We start from the raw sequence: 19,026 nt of genomic DNA, 5'->3' as shown, positions 1-19,026 counted from the left end.
AGTGAAGGAACAGCGATATATTTCAAAGTCAGGATGGTGAGTGGCTTGGAGCTTCCAGGTGGTGGCGTTCCCATGTGTCTGCTGCTCTTGTCCGTCTAGATGGCAGAGGTCGCAAGTTTGAAAGGTGTTGTCTAAGGAGCCTTGATAAGTTCCTGCAGTGCATCTTGTAGCTGGTATACACAGCTGTCATTTTGCGTCAGTAGTAGATGGAGTGGATGCTTGTGGATGGGGTGCCAATCAAGCGGGCACCCTGGATGGTGTCAAGCTTCTTGAGTGTTGTTGGAGCTGCACTCATCGAGGCAAGTGGAGAATATTTCATCACACTCCTGACTTGTGCCTTGCAGATGGTGGACAGGCTTGGAGAATTCCCAGTCCGAGACTTGCTTTTGTAGCCACAGTATTAATATAGCTGGTTCAGTTCAGTTTCTGGTCAATGGTAACCCCCAGGATATTGGTCGTGGGGGATTCAGCAATGGTAATGCCATTGTATGTCAACGGGAGATGGTTAGGTTTTCTCTTGTTGGAGATGATCATTCACTGGTACTTGCGTGGCACTAATGTTACTTGCCACTTATCAGCCCGGCTGCTGACGATACAAAGCTAGGTGGGAAGATAAGCTGTGCTAAGGACATAGAGAGCCTGCAAAGAGATATAGACAAGTTAAGTGAGTGGGCAACAAGATGGCAGATAGAGTATAATGTGGGCAAATGTGAAGTTACTTACTTTGGTCGTAAGAATAGAAAAACAGAATTATTTTTTTTTTTTAAAGTGTGAAACTTGTAAATGTTGATGTTCAAAGAGATTTGGAGTACTTGTACAAGGAATGCAGAAAGAATGAAGGAACAGCAAGCAATTAGGAAGGCAAATGACATGTTGGCCTTGACTGGAGAACAGGAATAAAGAAGTCTTGCTACAATTGTACAGGGCTTTGATGAAATCACATCTGGAATACTGTGTGAAGTTTTGCTCTCCATATTTAAGTAAGGATTACTTGCAGTGGAAGGGGTACAGTGAAGGTTCACTAAATTGATCCCTGGGCTGGAAGGATGCCTGGAGACTTGCTGCAGTGCATCTTTTGTCTGGTACACATTTCTGCTACTGTGCTTCAGTGGTGGATGGTGTGCCAATCCAGCAGGCTGCTTTGTCCTGGATGGTGTCTTGAGTGTTGTTGGAGTCCCATACATTTAGACATACGAAGAATATTCCATCACACTCTTAACTTGTGCCTTGTAGATGTGTCTCAAATTTTGCTGCCCCCAGAAATTTGTCACCATCCTGCACCTATTCCATGATGAACATGCAAGCTGTGATCCCCAGTAGATGTAATATATTTGGATTTCCAAAAGGTGTTCAATAAGGTACCACACATAAGGCTACTTAATAAGAGCCCATGGTGTTGGGGGTAGTACATTAACATAGATAGAGGACTGGCGAACTAATTGAAGACAGAGAGTTGGGACACGGAGGGCATTTTCAGGCTGGCAACATGTAACTAGTGGAGTGCCACAGGCATCAATGCTGGGGACATAATTATTTACAATATATATTAATGACTTCGATGAGGAAAATGAATATACTATCAATAAGTTTGCAAATGACACAAAAATAGGTGGGAATGCAAGTGGTGAGGATGACACAAAGAGTCTACAGAGGGATACAGACAGGTTAAGTGAGTAGGCAAAAATGTGGCAGATGGAATAAAATGTGGGAAAATGTGAGGTTATGCACTTTGGCAGGAAGAATAGAGGAGCTGAATATTACTTAAATGGAGAAAGACTGAAGAAAGCTGCAACACAGAGGGACTTGGGGGTCCTCGTGCATGAATCACAAAAAGCTAGCATACAAGTTCAGCAGGTAATAGGTAAGGCAAATGGAATGTTGGCCTTTATTTCAAAGGGAACGGAGTATAAAAATAGGGAAGTCTTGCTAAAACTTGCTAAAACTATACAAGGCACTAGTTAGATATACTAGCATTGGAGGCAGTCCAGAGAAGGTTCACTAGGTTGATCCCCGGTATGGAGGGATTTTCTTATGAGGAGAGATTGAGTAGGTTGGGCCTGTCTGTACTCATTGGAGTTTAGAAGAATGAGAAATGACCTAATTGAAATAACGCAATAGTGAGGAAAGATATTAGCTCCGATGATGTGGAATCTGTATGGGTAGAGCCGAGAAACACTAAGGGGCAAAAAACGTTAGTGGGGGCTGTGTATAGACCCCCAAACTGTAGTGATGTTGGGATTGGCATTAAACAGGAAATTAGAGACGCATGCAATAAAGGAACATCTGTAATTATGGGTGACTTTAATCTGCATATAGATTGGGCAAATCAAATTAGTAACAATACCGTAGAGGAGGAATTCATGGAGTGTATATGGGATGGTTTTCTGGACCAATACGGTGAGGAACCAACTAGAGAACAGACCATCTTAGACTGGGTATTGTGTAATGAGAAAGGAATAATTGGCATAGTTGTGCGAGGCCCCTTGGGGATGAGCAACCATAATATGATAGAATTCTTCATCAAGATGGAGAGTGACATAGTTGATTCTGAGACTAGGGTCCTGAATCTGAATAAATGAAACTACAAAGGTATGAAGCGCAAATTAGCTATGACGGATTGGGAAACGTTACTTAAAGGGAGGACGGTGGATAGGCAATGGCAAACATTCAAAAAGTGCATGGGTGAACTGCAACAACTGTTTATTCCTGTCTAGTGCAAAAAGTAAAACAGGAAAGGTGGCCAAACCGTGGCTTACAAGGGAAATTAGAGATAGTATTAGATCCAAGGAAGAGGCATTCAAATTGGCCAGAAAAAACAACAAACCTGGGGATTGGGAGCAGTTTAGAATTCAGCAAAGGAGGACCAAGGGATTGATTAAGAAGGAGAAAATAGAGCACGAGAGTAAGCTTCCGGGGAACATTAAAACTGACTGTAAAAGTTTCTATAGGTATGTGAAGAGAAAAAGATTGGTGAAGACAAATGTAGGTCCCTTACAGTCAGAAATGGGAATTTATAATGGGGAACAAAGAAATGGCTGACCAACTAAATATATACTTTGGTTCAGTCTTCACAAAGGAGGACACAAATACAAACCAGAAATGTTGGGGACCACAGGGTTTAGAGAGAGGGAGGAACTGAAAGAAATCAGTATTAGTATGGAGGTAGGATTAGTAAGTTTGTGGATGACACAAACATTGGACGGGTGGTTAACAGTGAGGTTGAGTGTCTTGGGCTACAGGAAGATATAGACGGGATGGTCAAATGGGCAGATTAGAGGCAGATGGAATTTAACCCTCAAAGGTGTGAGGTGATACACTTTGGAAGGAGTAATTTGACAAGGAAGTTTTCAATGAACGGCATGACACTAGGAAGTTCTGAGGAACAAAGGGATCTTGCCGTGTGTGTCCATTGATCTCTGAAGGTGGAGGGGCATGTTAGTGGGGTGGTGAAAAAGGCATATAGGACACTTGCTTTTATCAATCGAGGCATAGATTACAAAAGTAGGGAGGTCATGTTGGAGTTGTATAGAACCTTGGTGAGGCCACAGCTGGAGTATTGTGTGCAGTTCTGGTCGCCACATCACAGGAAGGATGTGATTGCACTGGAGGGGGTGCAGAGGAGGTTCACCAGGATGTTGCCTGGGATGAAACATTTAAGTTATGAAGTGTGGTTGGATAGACTTGGGTTGTTTTCGTTGGAGCAGAGAAGACTGAGGGGTGACCTGATCGAGGTGTACAAGATTATGAGGGGCATGGACAGGGTGGATAGGGAGCAGCTGTTCCCCTTAGTTGAAGGGTCAGTAACGAGGCGACATAAGTTCATGGTGAGGGGCAGGAGGTTTAAGGGGGATGTGAGGAAAAACTTTTTTTATCCAGAGGGTGGTGACGGTCTGGAATACGCTGCCCAGGAGGGTGGTGGAGGCGGGTTACCTCACATCCTTTAAAAAGGACTTGGCACGTCATAACATTCAAGGCTATGGGTCAAGTGCTGGTAAATGGGATTACGTAGGTAGGTCAGGTGTTTCTCACGTGTTGATGCAGAGTCGATGGGCCTCTTCTGCACTGTGTGATTCTGTGAGTAGGGAAATAGTGTTGGGGAAATTGATGGGATTGAAGGCCGATAAATCCCCTGCGCCTGTTTCCAAGATTCTATAGACTCTGGAACCATAAGACATAGGAGCAGAAATTAGGCCATTCGGCCCATCGAGTCTGCTCCGCCATTCAATCATGGCTGATAAGTTTCTCAACCCCATTCTCCCGCCTTCTCCCCGTAACTTTTGATCCCCTTACCAATCAAGAACCTAGCTCTCACCGTCTTAAATACACTCAGTGACCTGGCCTCCACAGCCTTCTGTGGCAATGAATTCCATAGATTCACCACTCTCTGGCTAAAGAAGTTTCTCCTCATCACTGTTCTAAAAGGTCTTCCCTTTACTCTGAGGCTGTGCCCTCGGGTCCTAGTCTCTCCTACTAATGGAAACGTCTTCCCCATGTCCACTCTATCCAGGCCTTTCAGTATTCTGTAAGTTTCAATCAGATCCCCCCTCATCCTTCTAAACACCATCGACTATAGACCCAGAGTCCTCAAACGTTCCTCATATGTTAAGCCTTTCATTCCTGGGATCGTTCTTGTGAACCTCCTCTGGACCCTCTCCAGGGCCAGCACATCCTTCCTGAGATACGGGCCCAAAATTGCTCACAATATTCTAAATGTGGTCTGACCAGAGCCTTATAAAGCCTCAGCAGCACATCCCTGCTTTTATATTCGAGTCCTCTCAAAATAATGCCAACATTGCATTTGCCTTCCTAACGACCGACTCAACCTGCAAGTTAACCTTAAGAGAATCCTGGACTAGGACTCCCAAGTCCCTTTGCACTCCAGATTTCTGAATTCTCTCCCCATTTAGAAAATAGTCTATGCCTCTATTCTTCCTACCAAAATGCATGACCTCACACTTCCCCATGTTGTATTCCATCTGCCACTTCTTTGCCCATTCTCCTAACCTGTCCAAATCCTTCTGCAGCCTCCCTGCCTCCTCAATACTACCTGTCCCTCCACCTATCTTTGTATCATCTGCAAACTTAGCCAGGATGCCCTCAGTTCCTTCATCTAGATCATTAATGTATAAAGTGAAAAGTTGTGGTCCCAACACTGACCCCTGCGGAACTCCGCTAGTCACCGGCCGCCATCCTGAGAAGGACCCCCTTATCCCCACTCTCTGCCTCCTGCCAGACAGCCAATCTTCTATCCATGCTAGTACCTTGCCTCTAACACCATGGGCTCTTATCTTACTGAGCAGCCTTCTGTGCGGCACCTTGTCAAAGGCCTTCTGGAAGTCCAAGTAGATAACATCCATTGGCTCTCCTTTGTCTAACCTACTCATTACCTCCTCAAAGAATTCTAACAGATTTGTCAGGCATGACCTCCCCTTGATGAAACCTTGCTGACTTTGCCCTACTTTACCATGCACTTCCAAGTATTCTGAAATCTCATCCTTAATAATGGACTCTAAAATCTTACCAACAACCGAGGTCAGGCTAATCGGCCTGTAATTTCCCGTCTTTTGCTTCACTTCCTTCTTAAACGGGGGGTTACATTAGCGATTTTCCAGTCCTCTGGGACCCTCCCTGACTCCAGTGATTCCTGAAAGATCACCACTAATGCCTCCACTATCTCTTCAGCTATCTCCTTCAGAACTCTGGGGTGTAATCCATCTGGCCCAGGTGATTTATCCACCTTCAGACCTTTCAGATTTCCTAGCACCTTCTCCTTGCTAATGGCCACCATACTCACCTCTGCCCCCCGACTCTCTCGAACTTTGGGGATGTTACTCGTGTCTTCCACCATGAAGACTGACGCAAAGTACCTATTCAGTTCCTCTGCCATTTCTTTGTTCCCCACTACTACTTCTCCAGCGTCATTTTCCAGCAGGCCAATGTCCACTTTTACCTTTCTCTAACAGTTCCTACAGATTGGAGGGTAACTAATGTAACCCCACTATTTAAAAAGGGAGGTAGAGAGAAAACAGGGAATTATAGACCAGTTAGCCTGATGTCAGTAGTGGAGAAAATTCTAGAATCCACTATAAAAGATTTCATAGCTGAGCACTTGGAAAACAGTGGTAGAATTGGACAGAGTCAGCATGGATTTATGAAAGGGAAATCATGCTTGACAAATCTATTGGAATTTTTCAAGGATGTAACTAGTAGAGTTGATGAGAAGGAGCAAGTGGATATGGTTTATTTGGACTTTCAGAAGGCTTTCGACAAAGTCCCACACAAGAGATTAGCGTGTAAAATTAAAGCACATGGGACTGGGGGTAGTGTATTGAGATGGATAGACAACTGGTTGGCAGACAGGAAACAAAGAGTAGGAATAAACAGGTCTTTTGCCTAATGGCAGGTAATGACTAGTGGGGTAGCGCAGGGATCGGTGCTGGGACCCCAGCTATTCACAATATACATTAATGATTTAAATGAGGGAACTAAATGTAATATTTCCAAATTTGCAGATGACACAAAGCTGGGTGGGAGGGTGAGCTGTGAGGAGGATGCAGAGATGCTTCAGTGTGATTTGGACAAGCTGAGTGAGTGGGCAAATGCATGGCAGATGCAGTATAATGTGGATAAATGTGAGGTTAATCACTTTGGTAGCAAAAACAGGAAGGCAGATTATTATCTGAAGGGCTATAAATTGAGAGAGGAGAATGTGCAACGAGACGTGGGTATCCTCGTACACCAGTCGCTGAAGCTCTGCAAGCTGGAGTGCAGCAGGCGGTAAAGAAGGCAAATGGTATGTTGGCCTTCATAGCCAGAGGATTAGAGTACAGGAACAGGGATGCCTTGCTGCAATTATACAGGGCCTTGGTGAGACCACACCTGGAATATTGTGTGCAGTTTTGGTCTCCTTATCTGAGGAAGGGTGTTCTTGCTATAAAAGGAGTGCAGCGAAGGTTTACCAGATTCCTGGGATGGCGGGACTGACATATGAGGAGAGATTGAGTCGGTTAGGATTATATTCGCTGGAGCTCAGAAGAATGAGGGGGGGATCTCATAGAAACCTATAAAATTCTAACAGGACTAGACAGGATAGATGCAGGAAGGATGTTCCCGATGCTGGGGGAGTCCAGAATCAGGGGTCACAGTCTGAGGATATGGGGTAGACCATTTAGGACTGAGATGAGGAGAAATTTCTTCACCCAGAGAGTGGTGAGCCTGTGGAATTCACTACCACAGAAAGTAGTTGAGACCAAAACATTGTATGTTTTCAAGAAGGAGTTAGATGTAGCTCTTGGGGCGAAAGGGATCAAAGGATATGGGGAGAAAGCAGGAGCAGGCTATTGAGTTGGATGATCAGCCATGATCATAATGAATGGCAGGGCAGGCTTGAAGGGCCGAATGGCCTACTCCTAGTTTCTATGAAACATATAAGATTCTTAGGGGGCTTGACAGGGTAGAAACTGAGATGTTTCCCCCTGTGGGAGAGTCTAGGACCAGAGGGCATAATCTGAAGAGTAAGGGGGCGCCCATTTAAAACAGAGCTGAGGAGGAAATTCTTCTCTCAGAGGGTAGTCAATCTGTGGAATGCTTCACTACAGAGGGCTCTAGAGGCTGGGTCATTAAGTATATTCAAGGTTTAGATAGACAGATTTTTAATCAGTAAGGGAATCAAGGGTTATGGGGAAGAGGCAGGAAAGTGGAGTTGAGGATTATCAGATCAGCCACGGTCCCATTGAATGGCAGCGCAGACTCAACGGGCCGAATAGCCTACTTCTGCTCCTATGTCTTATGCTCATCAATGGAACCACCACAAACCCAATGTCAGTGAAAACTGGGGTCAAACAAGGCTGTTTCATTGCACCAACTCTCCTCTCCATTTTCTTGGCTGTAATACTGCACCTCACCTCCAGAAAATTACCTGTAGGCATGGAGATAATCTTCAGGACAGAGGGGAAACCGATTCACCTACGCCACTTTCAATCTACAACCAAAACCACTCCAACCTCAAACATAGAGCTTCAGTATGTAGATGGCACTGAGCTCCAGGTAATTGTCAACTGTTCTCTGAAGCATATGGGAAAATGGGCCTTCCACTAAACACCGGAAAACTAAGGTTCTCTTCCAACCAGCTCCCACAGCAGAACACCTGCACCTTCTACACAACCCCCACCCACCATTGATTAAGTCAACAGCGAGATCCTGGAAAATGTGGACCATTTTCCATATTTTGGTAGCCTCCTCCTGACGATGGCAAATATACATAATGAAATCCATCATTGCCTCCAATAGGAGATCTTGTGACACAGTAGTAGCGTCCCTGCCTCTGTGCCAGAAGCTCTGGTTCAAGTCCCATGCCAAGACTTGTTGGTCATGGAAGGAACTTTCATGACGCTGCTCAATGGCCTGAAAATTAGCCCAGGGATCCCATCACCACCTCCCCATTATTTCCCAAGGGTAAAAAAGCGTGTGAAGATTCGCTAAAAAAAAATTGCCTCCAACATGCCAACTCAGCCTTCCACCGATTAAGGAAAAGCACTGGAGAAATACCACCAATGGTGCCTTTGCAAAATCCTTCAAATCTGATGATAAGACAGACAGTCCAACAGCAGCATCCTCTCCCAAGCCAACTTGACCAGCATCGAGGCTCTAATCACTTAAAACCAGCTCCACTGGGCAGGACGTCATTCATAGGCCTGACACCAAACTCCCAAAGCAATTAGTCTACTCAGAACTTGGCCGTGGCAAGAGATGCCCAGGAGGACAGTGGAAATGCTTTAAAGATATCCTCAAAGCATCCCTAAAGAAGTCAAACATCTCTGTAGACTCATGGGAGTCCCTGGCTTGTGAGTAACCGAAATGGAGAAGGCTCAGCTCAGAAGGCACCAAATACATTGGGAGACTTCATCCAGAATGTGCAGAGGTGAAGTCGAGGCATTGGAAGAAGCACACAAACCTCCAAACACCTCATCTACCCAACCCTTCAAGTACCATCTGCCCTGCAATGTAGCAGAAACTAGATTGTGCATTTGAACTTATCAGCCATCTCAGAACCAATCAAACTAGAGCAGTGGATTATCCTCAATTCCAAGGGACATCCTAAGAAGAAATGGAGATGGTGGACAGGTTTGCAGAGTCAGGAGGTGAGTTACTCGCCACATAATTCCCAGCCTCTGACCTGTTCTTGTAGCCACTGTATTAAAAGGCTGATCCAGTTAAGCTTCTGGTCAATAGTAACCCCAAGGATGTTGATAGATGGGGTTTCAGCAGCGGTTATGTCATTGAATGTCAAGCAGAGATGGTTAGATTCTCTCTTTGCAGATGATCATTACCTGGTATATATATGTGGTGCAAACGCTACTTGCCACTCATACTTCAGCCCAAGCCTGAAAGTTGTGCATGTTTTGGTGCTTATTGACACGGAATGTTTCAGTATCTGCGGAGTTGTGAATAACATTAAACATTCTGCAATCATCAGCAAACATCTCATTTCTGACTTTATGGTGGACGGAAGGTCATTGAAGAATTAACTAAAGATGGTTAGGCCTAGGACACCACCCAGAGGAACTCCTGGGGCAGAATCTTCTGGTCGGTGTGCGGGGGGTGGGGGGGTGGGTGCCTGCATGCCGACACATAAAATGACACATGGTGATGTTGGGTATGCGTCATTCTGATCTTCAGTTTGGTGGGTGTGCACTGGAGTCAGCTGCGCGCCCGCCAACTGTCAAAGGCCTGTTAAGGCCATTAATCAACTATTAAAGTACTTGTCAGGGCTACCCGTCCAACCTTAAAGTTGGCAGCAGGCGAAGAGCCCAGACAGGCTTCGCATTTTTCATGGAACCTCATCCACGGGCGGGATGAGGTTTCATGAAGGGTTTATTAATTTAATAAAATAAAATGTTTCATGTAAATTCATAAACATGTCCTAGCTCATGTGACAATGTCACATGAGGGGACATGTCTGAATAATTTTTCTTTTATTTTTCAAATCTTTATGACCATTCTTAATCTCCCTGAGGCAGCTCCATGCCTCAGGGAGATTTCTGCGTTCTTTCGCGCGCGTGCGCGCAAGAATGCAGGCCCCGACTCTCCCTCCTCCCCCCGCCTGCACAGGTAGCGCTGAGCACTTCCTGGTGCACGTTACGCTGGGCGGGCTTTAACTGGCCCGCCCACGTAAAATGGTGACATGCAGCCGATCGCGGGTGGCAATCGGCTGCGTGCCTGCCAGCGCCCGCTCCCGCCCAGCCCACCTGACGGGGAGAAAATTCTCTACCTGCAACGTTATCTTGGGACCGTGATGACTGACCTTCAAAAACCACAACCACCTTCCTTTGTGCTAGGTATGACTCCAACCAGAGGAGTGCTCCCAACTTACTTGTTTCAAAATGTGAGAAGCAACAGCCTGAATAAAGCAGTGGCAAAGTACAACTGTTTCAGGAATGAATAGAAAAATGCAAATTGAAATTTAAAAAAGATGGGTAAATTGTAACTGGCCAGTAGAGGGCACTCTTATTCAAGATGCTCACAATGGGAACAAATGTTATGAAGGAAAATCTACTGGATCAAGCTCATACTGTATTTTCAATAAGAAAATACCTCAACATGGATTAACCCTGTGTCCATATATCGTCTATGAATTTCACATGTTACAGCCTTGTAGATCTCTCTACTTTTTCAATTATTTCGATGAAATATTAATTAGAATCTCCCTTGAAAGAAAAATATTCCCAATGCATATGAATATTGTAGTTGAGAATATTTACTATAGGGGAAAATAATTTAAATCTACAGCTCTATGTTAAGTCTCCTTCCTTCTGTAGCTGTGCACCTCTGAATCATCTACACTCACCCTTGGTGGTGTGGTGAAGAAAGAGGTTGCGATTATAATCAGTCCTGTCAATCGTGAAACTAGAAGAGGTAGAACCATCTCTTGAGAAATTGTCCCCTTAGTTTGTTTTCCTTTGTTACAGTTAATTCGTGGTGTTCCTTTAAGAGGGGGGCATTTACTACCCTTTTTGATTGACAATAACACCTGACGATTGTTAAAATAAAAGGGTAGGCAGTCATGGGGCAGGATACAGAGCCATCTGATGCTGGGAAAAATCAAAGCTGCTTCAGAACACAATGTCCTCACTGATAGCACATTGCTACTGGGAATCGATGCAATGGATTGGCGACCTGTCAAGTGTGAAGCTACAATACAAATAAATGGAGCCGCTCCACTTCAAAGACATCAACAGAGTGCAGACAAACAGGCCTAATTTTTTTTTTTTATTCAGTTGTGGGATGTGGGCATCACTGGCTAGGCTAGCATTTATTGCTAATCATAATTTCCCTTGAGAAGGTGGTGATGAACCACCTTCTTGAACCGTTGCAGTCCATGTGCTGTAGGTACACCAACAGTGCTGTTAGGGAGGGAGTCCTAGGATTTTGACCCAGCAACAGTGAAGGAACGGCAATATGGTTCCAAGTCAGGATGGTGAGTGGCTTGGAGGGGAACTTGGAGGCGGTGACGTTCCCTGCATCTGCAGTCCTCGTCCTTCTGGGTAGTAGAGGTTGCGGGCTGTTAAAGGAGCCTTTATGAGTTGCTGCAGTGCATCTTGTAGATGGTACGCACTGCTGCCACTGTGCGTCGGTGGCAGTGGGAGTGAATGTTGAAGGTGCTGGATGGGGTGCCAATCAAGCAGGTTGCTTTGTCCTGGATGGTGTTGAACTTCTTCAGTGTTATTGGAGCTGCGCTCCTCCAGGCAAGTGGAGAGTATTCCATCACACTCCTGTATTGCGCCTTGTAGATGGTGGACAGGTTTTGGAAAGTCAGGAGGTGAGTTACTCGCTGCAGAATTCCCAGCCTCTGACTTGCTTTTGTAGCTATAGTATTTATATGGCTAGTCCAGTTCAGTTTCTAGTCAATGATAACCCCCAGGATGTTGATAGAATGGGTTTCAGCAATGGTAATGCCACTGAATGTCAAGTGGAGATGGTTAGATTCTCTCTTGTTGGAGATGGCCAATTTCTGGCACTTGTGAGGCTTGAATGTTACTTGCCACTTATTGGCCCAAGCCTGAATATTGTTCAGGTCTTGCTAAACATGGACACAGACTCCTTCAGTGTCTGAGGAGTCACAAATGGTACAGAAGATTTTGATCTTATGATGGAGTGAAGGTAATTGATGAAGCAACTGAAGTTTGGGCCCAGGACACTACCCTGAGGAGCTCTTGCAGTGATTTCCTGGATCTAAGATGATTAATCTCCAACAACCACAACCATCTTCCTTCATACTAGGAATGACTTCAACCAGTGGAAAGTTTTCCCCCCAATTCTCATTGACTTCAGTTTTGCTAGGGCTCCTTGATGCCACACGTAGTCAAATGCTGACTTGATGTCAAGTTCCCCTCCAAGCCACACACCATCCTGGCTTTGAAATATATTGACATTCCTTCACCGTCGCTGGGTCAAAATCCTGGAACTCCCTCCCTAACAGCACTTGTGGGTGTACCTATATCACATGGACCACAGTGGTTCAAGAAGGCAACTCATCACCACCTTCTCAAGGGCAATTAGGGATAGGCAATAAATGCTGGCCGAGCCAGCGACGCCCAGCATCTGTGAAGCTGTGACTGGCATCTGTGAAGTTGGGAGCTCCAGAGGAGGCCGAAATGGATCATCCACTCAGAACTTTTGGCTGAAGATGGCTGCAAATGCTTCCTGCCTTATACACTGTGCTGGGCTCCCACATCATAGAAACATAGAAAATAGGAGTAGGCCATTCAGCCCTTCGAGCCTGCTCCGCCATTCATTATGATCATGGCTGATCATCCAACTCAATAGCCTGCTTCCGCTTTCTCCCCATACCCTTTGATCCCTTTCGCCCCAAGAGCTATATCTAACTCCTTCTTGAAAACATACAATGTTTTGGTCTCAGCTACTTTCTGTGGTAACGAATTCCACAGGCTCACCACTCTCTGGGTGAAGAAATTTCTCCTCATCTCAGTCCTAAATGGTCTATCCCGTATCCTCAGACTGTGACCCCTGGTTCTGGACTCCCCTACCATCGGGAACATCCTTCCTGCATCTACCCTGTCTAGTCTTGTTAGAATTTTATAGGTTTCTATGAGATCCCCCCTCATTCTTCTGAACTCCAGCGAATATAATCCTAATCGACTCAATCTCTCCTCATATGTCAGTCCCGCCATCCCAGGAATCAGTCGGGTAAACCTTTGCTGCACTCCCTCTATAGCAAGTACATCCTTCCTCAGATAAGGAGACCAAAATTGCACACAATATTCCAGGTATGGTCTCACCAAGGCCCTGTACAATTGCAACAAGACATCCCTGTTCCTGTACTCGAATCCTCTGGCTATGAAGGCCAACATACCTTTTGCCTTCTTTACCACCTGCTGCACCTGCATGCTTACCTTCAGCGATTGGCGTACAAGGACACTCAGGTCTCATTGCACATTCTCCTCTCTCAATTTATAGCCATTCAGATAATAATCTGCCTTCCTGTTTTTGCTACCAAAATGGATAACCTCACATTTATCCACTTTATACTGTATCTGCCATGCATTTGCCCACTCACTCAGCTTGTCTAAATATTGAGGATGGGAATATTTGTGGAGCCTCCTCTTCCAGTTAGTTGTTTAATTGTCGACCACCATTCACAATTGGATGTGGCAGGACTGCAGTGCTTACATCATTGGTTGTGAAATTGCTTAGCTCTGTCTATTGCACACTGCTTCCACTGTTTGCCATGCAAATAGTCCTGTGTTGTTACTTCACCAGGTTGACATGTCATTTTTATATGCCAGTTGTTGCTCCCGGAATGCCCTCCCGCTCTCTTCATTGAACTGGGGTTTGATGGTAACGGTAGAGTGGGGGATATGCCGGGCCATGAGGTTACAGATTGTGTTCGAGTACCATTCTGCTGCTGCTGATGGCCCACAGTGCCTCATGGATGCCCAGTTTTAGATCTGTTTGGAATCTATCCCATTTAGCACAGTGGTAATGCCACAAAACACAATAGAGAGTATCCTCAATATGAAGATGGGTAATCACTCCTACCAGTACTGACAAAGACAGATTCATCTCTGACAAGTAGACTGGTGAGGATGAGGTCAAGTAAGCTTTTCCCTCACCATTTCAGAGGCCATTTAATGGCAGATTTCCTTCCCTAAAGGGCTAGCTTTTAATTAAAACCAGATCAATTTATTGAAGTTATATTCTATCAGCTGCCATGGTGGAATTTGAACTGTGTCCCCTGAGCATTAGCCTTGGCCTCTGGATTGCTAGTCCAGTAATAGCCCACTATACCACTGCCTCCCCCGTAATCTTTACAAAAGATTTGGAGTTACCCATTTAAAAGCCACAGTGATTTTTTAAATATACCTTTAGCAGCAAAAATTGTGCTGAAACCTCACCCTTTTGAGGTCCAATTGTGCTTCTCTTTATACAATCAGTACGTAACTTATATTACATTAATTAGATTAGGTAATTCTTTACATACATGCTCAACACAGCAAAACAATCATCCAAACCCAGCATCCAAGCGTGAACTTCAATCCCTTACCTTCTCAAGGCATGTGATGGGTTGATAGGGCACATTCTCCCGTGCTTGATTGTTTCTTGATAATTGCTGAATTGGGCCTGTCATCTCTGTAAGTCACATTCACAGAGAAAGTAATGCAATAACTGTGAGAGGAAGAGATAACATTTACATAGACCTGTATAATGTCACCAGAATATCCTAAAATATTTCACAGCTAATGAATTATGAGTTAAGTGCAGTCACTTGTTTTGTAGGCCAACACAGCAGCCAATTTACACAAAGCAGGGTTCCAAAATAGAAAATGAATGAATGACCTTTTTTTCCGTTCGTTCATGGAATGTGGGCGTCACTGGTTAGGCCAACATTTATTGCCCATCCCTAATTGCTCATGTGAAGGTGGTGGTGAGCTGCCTTCTTGAACTACCCACAGTGCTGTTAGAAAGGGAGTTCCAGGATTTTGAACCAGCGACAGTGAAGGAATGGCGATATACTTCCAAGTCAGGATGGTGTGTGGCTTGGAGGGTAACTTCCAGATGGTGGTGTTCCCATGTGTCTGCTGCCCTTGACCCTCTAGACGGTAATGGTCTGGGTTTGGAAGGAGCTGTCAGTTTCTGTGGAGTTTCTGCAGTGCATCTTGTCGGTGGTACACACTGCTGCCACTGTGTGTCGGTGCTGGAGGAAGTGAATGTTTGTGGAGGTGGTGCCAATCAAGCGGACTGCTTTGTCCTGGATGGTGTCAAACTTCTTGAGTGTTGTAGGAGCTGCACTCATCCAGGCAAGTGGTGAGTATTCCATCACACTCCTGACTTGAAGATGTTGGACAGGCTTTGGGGAGTCAGGAGGTGAGTCACTCGCCGCAGGATTCCGAGCCTCTGATCTGCTCTTATAGCCACAGTATATTTATGGCTCGTTCAGTTCAGTTTCTGGTCAATGGTAACCCTCAAGATGTTGATAGTGGGGGATTCAGTGATGGTAATGCCATTGGATGTCAAGGGATGATGACTGGATTCTCTCTTGTTGGAGATGGTCATTGCCTGACACTTGTGTGGCATGAATATTACTTGCCACATATCAGCCCAAGCCTAGACATTGTCCAGGTCTTGCTGCATTTGGGCATGGACTGCTTCAGTACCTGAGTCGCCGCAATCAATGCTGAACATTGTATAATCATCAGTGAACATCACTTCTGACTGTATGATGGAATGAAGGTCATTGATGAAGCAGCTGAAGATGGTTAGGCCTAGGACACTACTCTGAGGAACTTCTGCAGTGATGTCCTGCAGCCGAGATGACTGATCTCCAACAACCACAACCATCTTACTTTGTGCTAGGTATAACGGAGAGTCCGTCTCTACACCCCCCCCGCCCCGACCCCAAAAAATCCCCGATGCCCATTGACTCCAGTTTTGCTAGGGCTCCTTGATGTCACACTCGGACAAATGCTACCTTGATGTCAAGGGCAGTCACTCTCACCTTACCTCTGATAATCTGTTTTTGGTAGCTGGAGGAGTACTGAGCAAGATATCAGCAGAATCCTTGTCAAAGTTTCACTCCAATGTGAAGCAGATAGACGTTAACTATTACTTACCCAATGGAAACATTATTCTCCCACAATTTCCTCTTCTTCTCATGTAGCTAATGGCTCATGTTGGGATTTGTTTCTACAGATGTCAGGAATCTTCTGATAACTAACCCAATTATCAGCAACTAGTCAAATCCAGAGAGCAATAGGGCAAACCTGATCCTGTCCTCTCGGAACCCTCAATAAAGATCACAAAAACAGATTATCTATTCATTATATTTGTGACAGCTTGCTGCGCACAAATTGGCTGCTGCATTTCCTACATTACAACAGTGATGACTTTTCATCAGTACTTCATTGGCTGTAAAGTGCTTTGGGACATCCTGTGATTGTGGAAGGTGCTCTATAAACGCAAGTTTTTCTTTTCCTTTTCACTGAGGCACACACACTTACCCGCAGGTGGCACTGGAGAGTAATCAGACAGTAAATTCTGGCTCACAGTCGTGCATCTGCTGGTGTGCACTACTAATCAGAGGCCACTGCTTTCCTCTGCTGAACCTCCTAGAACATGCATGATTCTCCATACTTCTTTGGCTCTCTACTTTCCACAGGCATATTTTGAGCAGTGTTCTCACTTACCCTTCAAAGAGCTCCTGGATTCACTCACCCTCCACATCAGTTCACAGGTGCTTCAAGTTGATTCCACCCACTCTACAAATCAACTTCATCCTACCATGCCCCTCTGATTTTAATTTAATGTCTTTCTTATTGTTCCCTTCTTATTTTCCGTCTTCAACCAAGCCCTTATGCTAACAAATATTGTACATGGTACCCCTTACTCAGATACTGTCCTTGTCCCTTTGAAATCTTCATCATAACTGTACCCCCGCCAAAAATACCCTTGATCCCAGGCTTTACAAACTACCATATCTTCAACCTCCCTTTCCTTGAACCTGTTCTTGTTGTCACCAAAATCTAATTTCCCACAACTCCATGTTTAAACCTCCAATCTAGTTTCTGCTCCAGCCACATAAGACCATACGACATAGGAGCAGAAGTAGGCCATTCGGATCATCGAGTCTGCTCTGCCATTCAATGAGATCATGGCTCATCTGATAATCCTCAACCCCACTTTCGTGCCTCTTCCCCATACCTTTGATTCCCTTATTGATTAAAAATCTGTCTATCTCCAACCCAGTCTCTACAGCCCTCTGAGGTAAAGAATTCCGTACATTCACTACCTACTGAGAGAAGAAATTCCTCCTCATCTCTGTCTTAAATGAGCGACCCCTTACTCTGAAATTATGCCCTCTGGTCCTATTCTCCCATAAGGTGAAACAGCCTATCAGCATCTACCTGTCAAGCCCCTTAAGAATCTTATAAATTTCAATAAGGTCGCCTCTCATTCTTCTAAACTCCAATAAGTACAGGCCCAACCTACTCAATGTCTCCTCATAAAAAAACCTCTCCATACCCGGGATCAACCTAGTGAACCTTCTCTGGACTGCCTCCAATGCCAGTATATCTTTCCTTAGCTAAGGGGACCAAAACTGTTCATAGTATTCTAGGTGTGGTCTAACTCATGCCTTGTATAGTTTTAGCAAGACTTCCCTATTTTTATACTCCATTCCCTTTGATTTGAAGGCCAACATTCCATTTGCCTTACCTGTTACCTGCTGAACTTGTATGTTAGCTTTTTGGGGTTCATGCACGAGGACCCCCAAATCTCTCTGTGCTGCAGCTTTCTGCAGTCTTTCTCCATTTAAATAATATTCAGTTCCTCTATTCTTCCTGCCAAAGTGCATAACCTCACATTTTCCCACATTATATTCCATCTGCCACGTTTTTGCCCATTCACTTAACCTATCTATATCCCTCTGCAGACTCTTTGTGTCATCCTCACCACTTGCTTTCCCACCTATTTTTGTCATCTACAAACTTTGCGATAGTACATTCACTTACCTCATCCAAGTTATTAATATATATTGTAAATAATTGTGTCCCCAGCACTGATCCCTATGGCACTACACTAGTTACAGGTTGCCATCCTGAAAATGCCCCCCTTTCCCAACTCCGTCTCCTATTAGTTAGCCAAATCCTGTATCAATGCTAATATACTACCCCCAACACCCTGGGCTCTTATTAAGTAGCCTCACATGCGGTACCTTATCAAACACCTTTTGGAAATCCAAATATATTCCATTTGCTGGTTCCCCTTCATCTATCCTGCTTGGCACCTCCTCAAAGAATTCTAATAAATTTGTCAGGTATGATTTCCCCTTCATGAAGCCATGATGACTTTGCTTGATTATATTATGCATCTCTAAATGCTTTGCTGTTGCATCCTTTATAATAGACTCCAACATTTTCCCAATAACGGATGTTAAGCTAACTGGCCTATAGTTACCTGTTTTTTGTCTCCCTCCCTTCTTGAATAAGGGTGTTACATTGGCAGTTTCACAATCCTCTGGGACTTTTCCAGAATCTAATGACTCTTTGAAGATTACTACCAGTCCATCCACTATCTCTGTAGCTACTTCCTTTAATATCCTAGGATGTAACCCATCAGGTCCAGGGGACTTATCGGCCTTTAGCCCCATTAGTTTCCCTAGTACTTTTTCTCTAGTGATAGTTATTGTATTTATTTCCTCCCCCCATTTTGCCCCTTGATTATTTAGTATTTTTGGAATGCTATTTGTGTCTTCTACCATGAAGACTGATGCAAAGTATTTATTCAACTCCTCTGCCATTTCCTGGTTCCCCATTATTATTTCCCCAACCTCATTCTCTAAGGGTCCTATGTTCACTTTGGCCTCTCTCTTCCTATTTATATATTTAGAGAAGCTCTTACTGTCCATTTTTATATTACTTGCTAGTTTACCCTCAAAAGTTTATTTTCTCCCACTTTATTACATCACCGAAAGGGTCCTTATCAAAGTCACAAATGACGTCTTCTGTGACC

At 44.6% G+C, this 19,026-nt stretch overlaps 1 protein-coding gene across 3 annotated transcripts in view; it reads right to left on the bottom strand.

Annotated features, from left to right (window-relative positions):
* soul4 (heme-binding protein soul4) overlaps window positions 1-19,026 on the bottom strand; it is a 69,433-nt gene that overhangs the window by 26,878 nt on the left and 23,529 nt on the right. For all 3 annotated transcript variants that reach the window (XM_078542779.1, XM_078542781.1, XM_078542780.1), the window contains one exon: window positions 14,564-14,649. In XM_078542779.1, coding sequence (XP_078398905.1) covers window positions 14,564-14,649 — 86 coding nt within the window. The remainder of the gene's footprint in view (window positions 1-14,563; window positions 14,650-19,026) is intronic.

The sequence above is a fragment of the Cetorhinus maximus genome, chromosome 5 (assembly GCF_964194155.1).
Source record: "Cetorhinus maximus chromosome 5, sCetMax3.hap1.1, whole genome shotgun sequence".
Lineage (NCBI taxonomy): Eukaryota > Metazoa > Chordata > Chondrichthyes > Lamniformes > Cetorhinidae > Cetorhinus > Cetorhinus maximus.
Note: the sequence above shows the minus strand (reverse complement) of the source record. Positions and strands in the feature narration are given on the sequence as shown.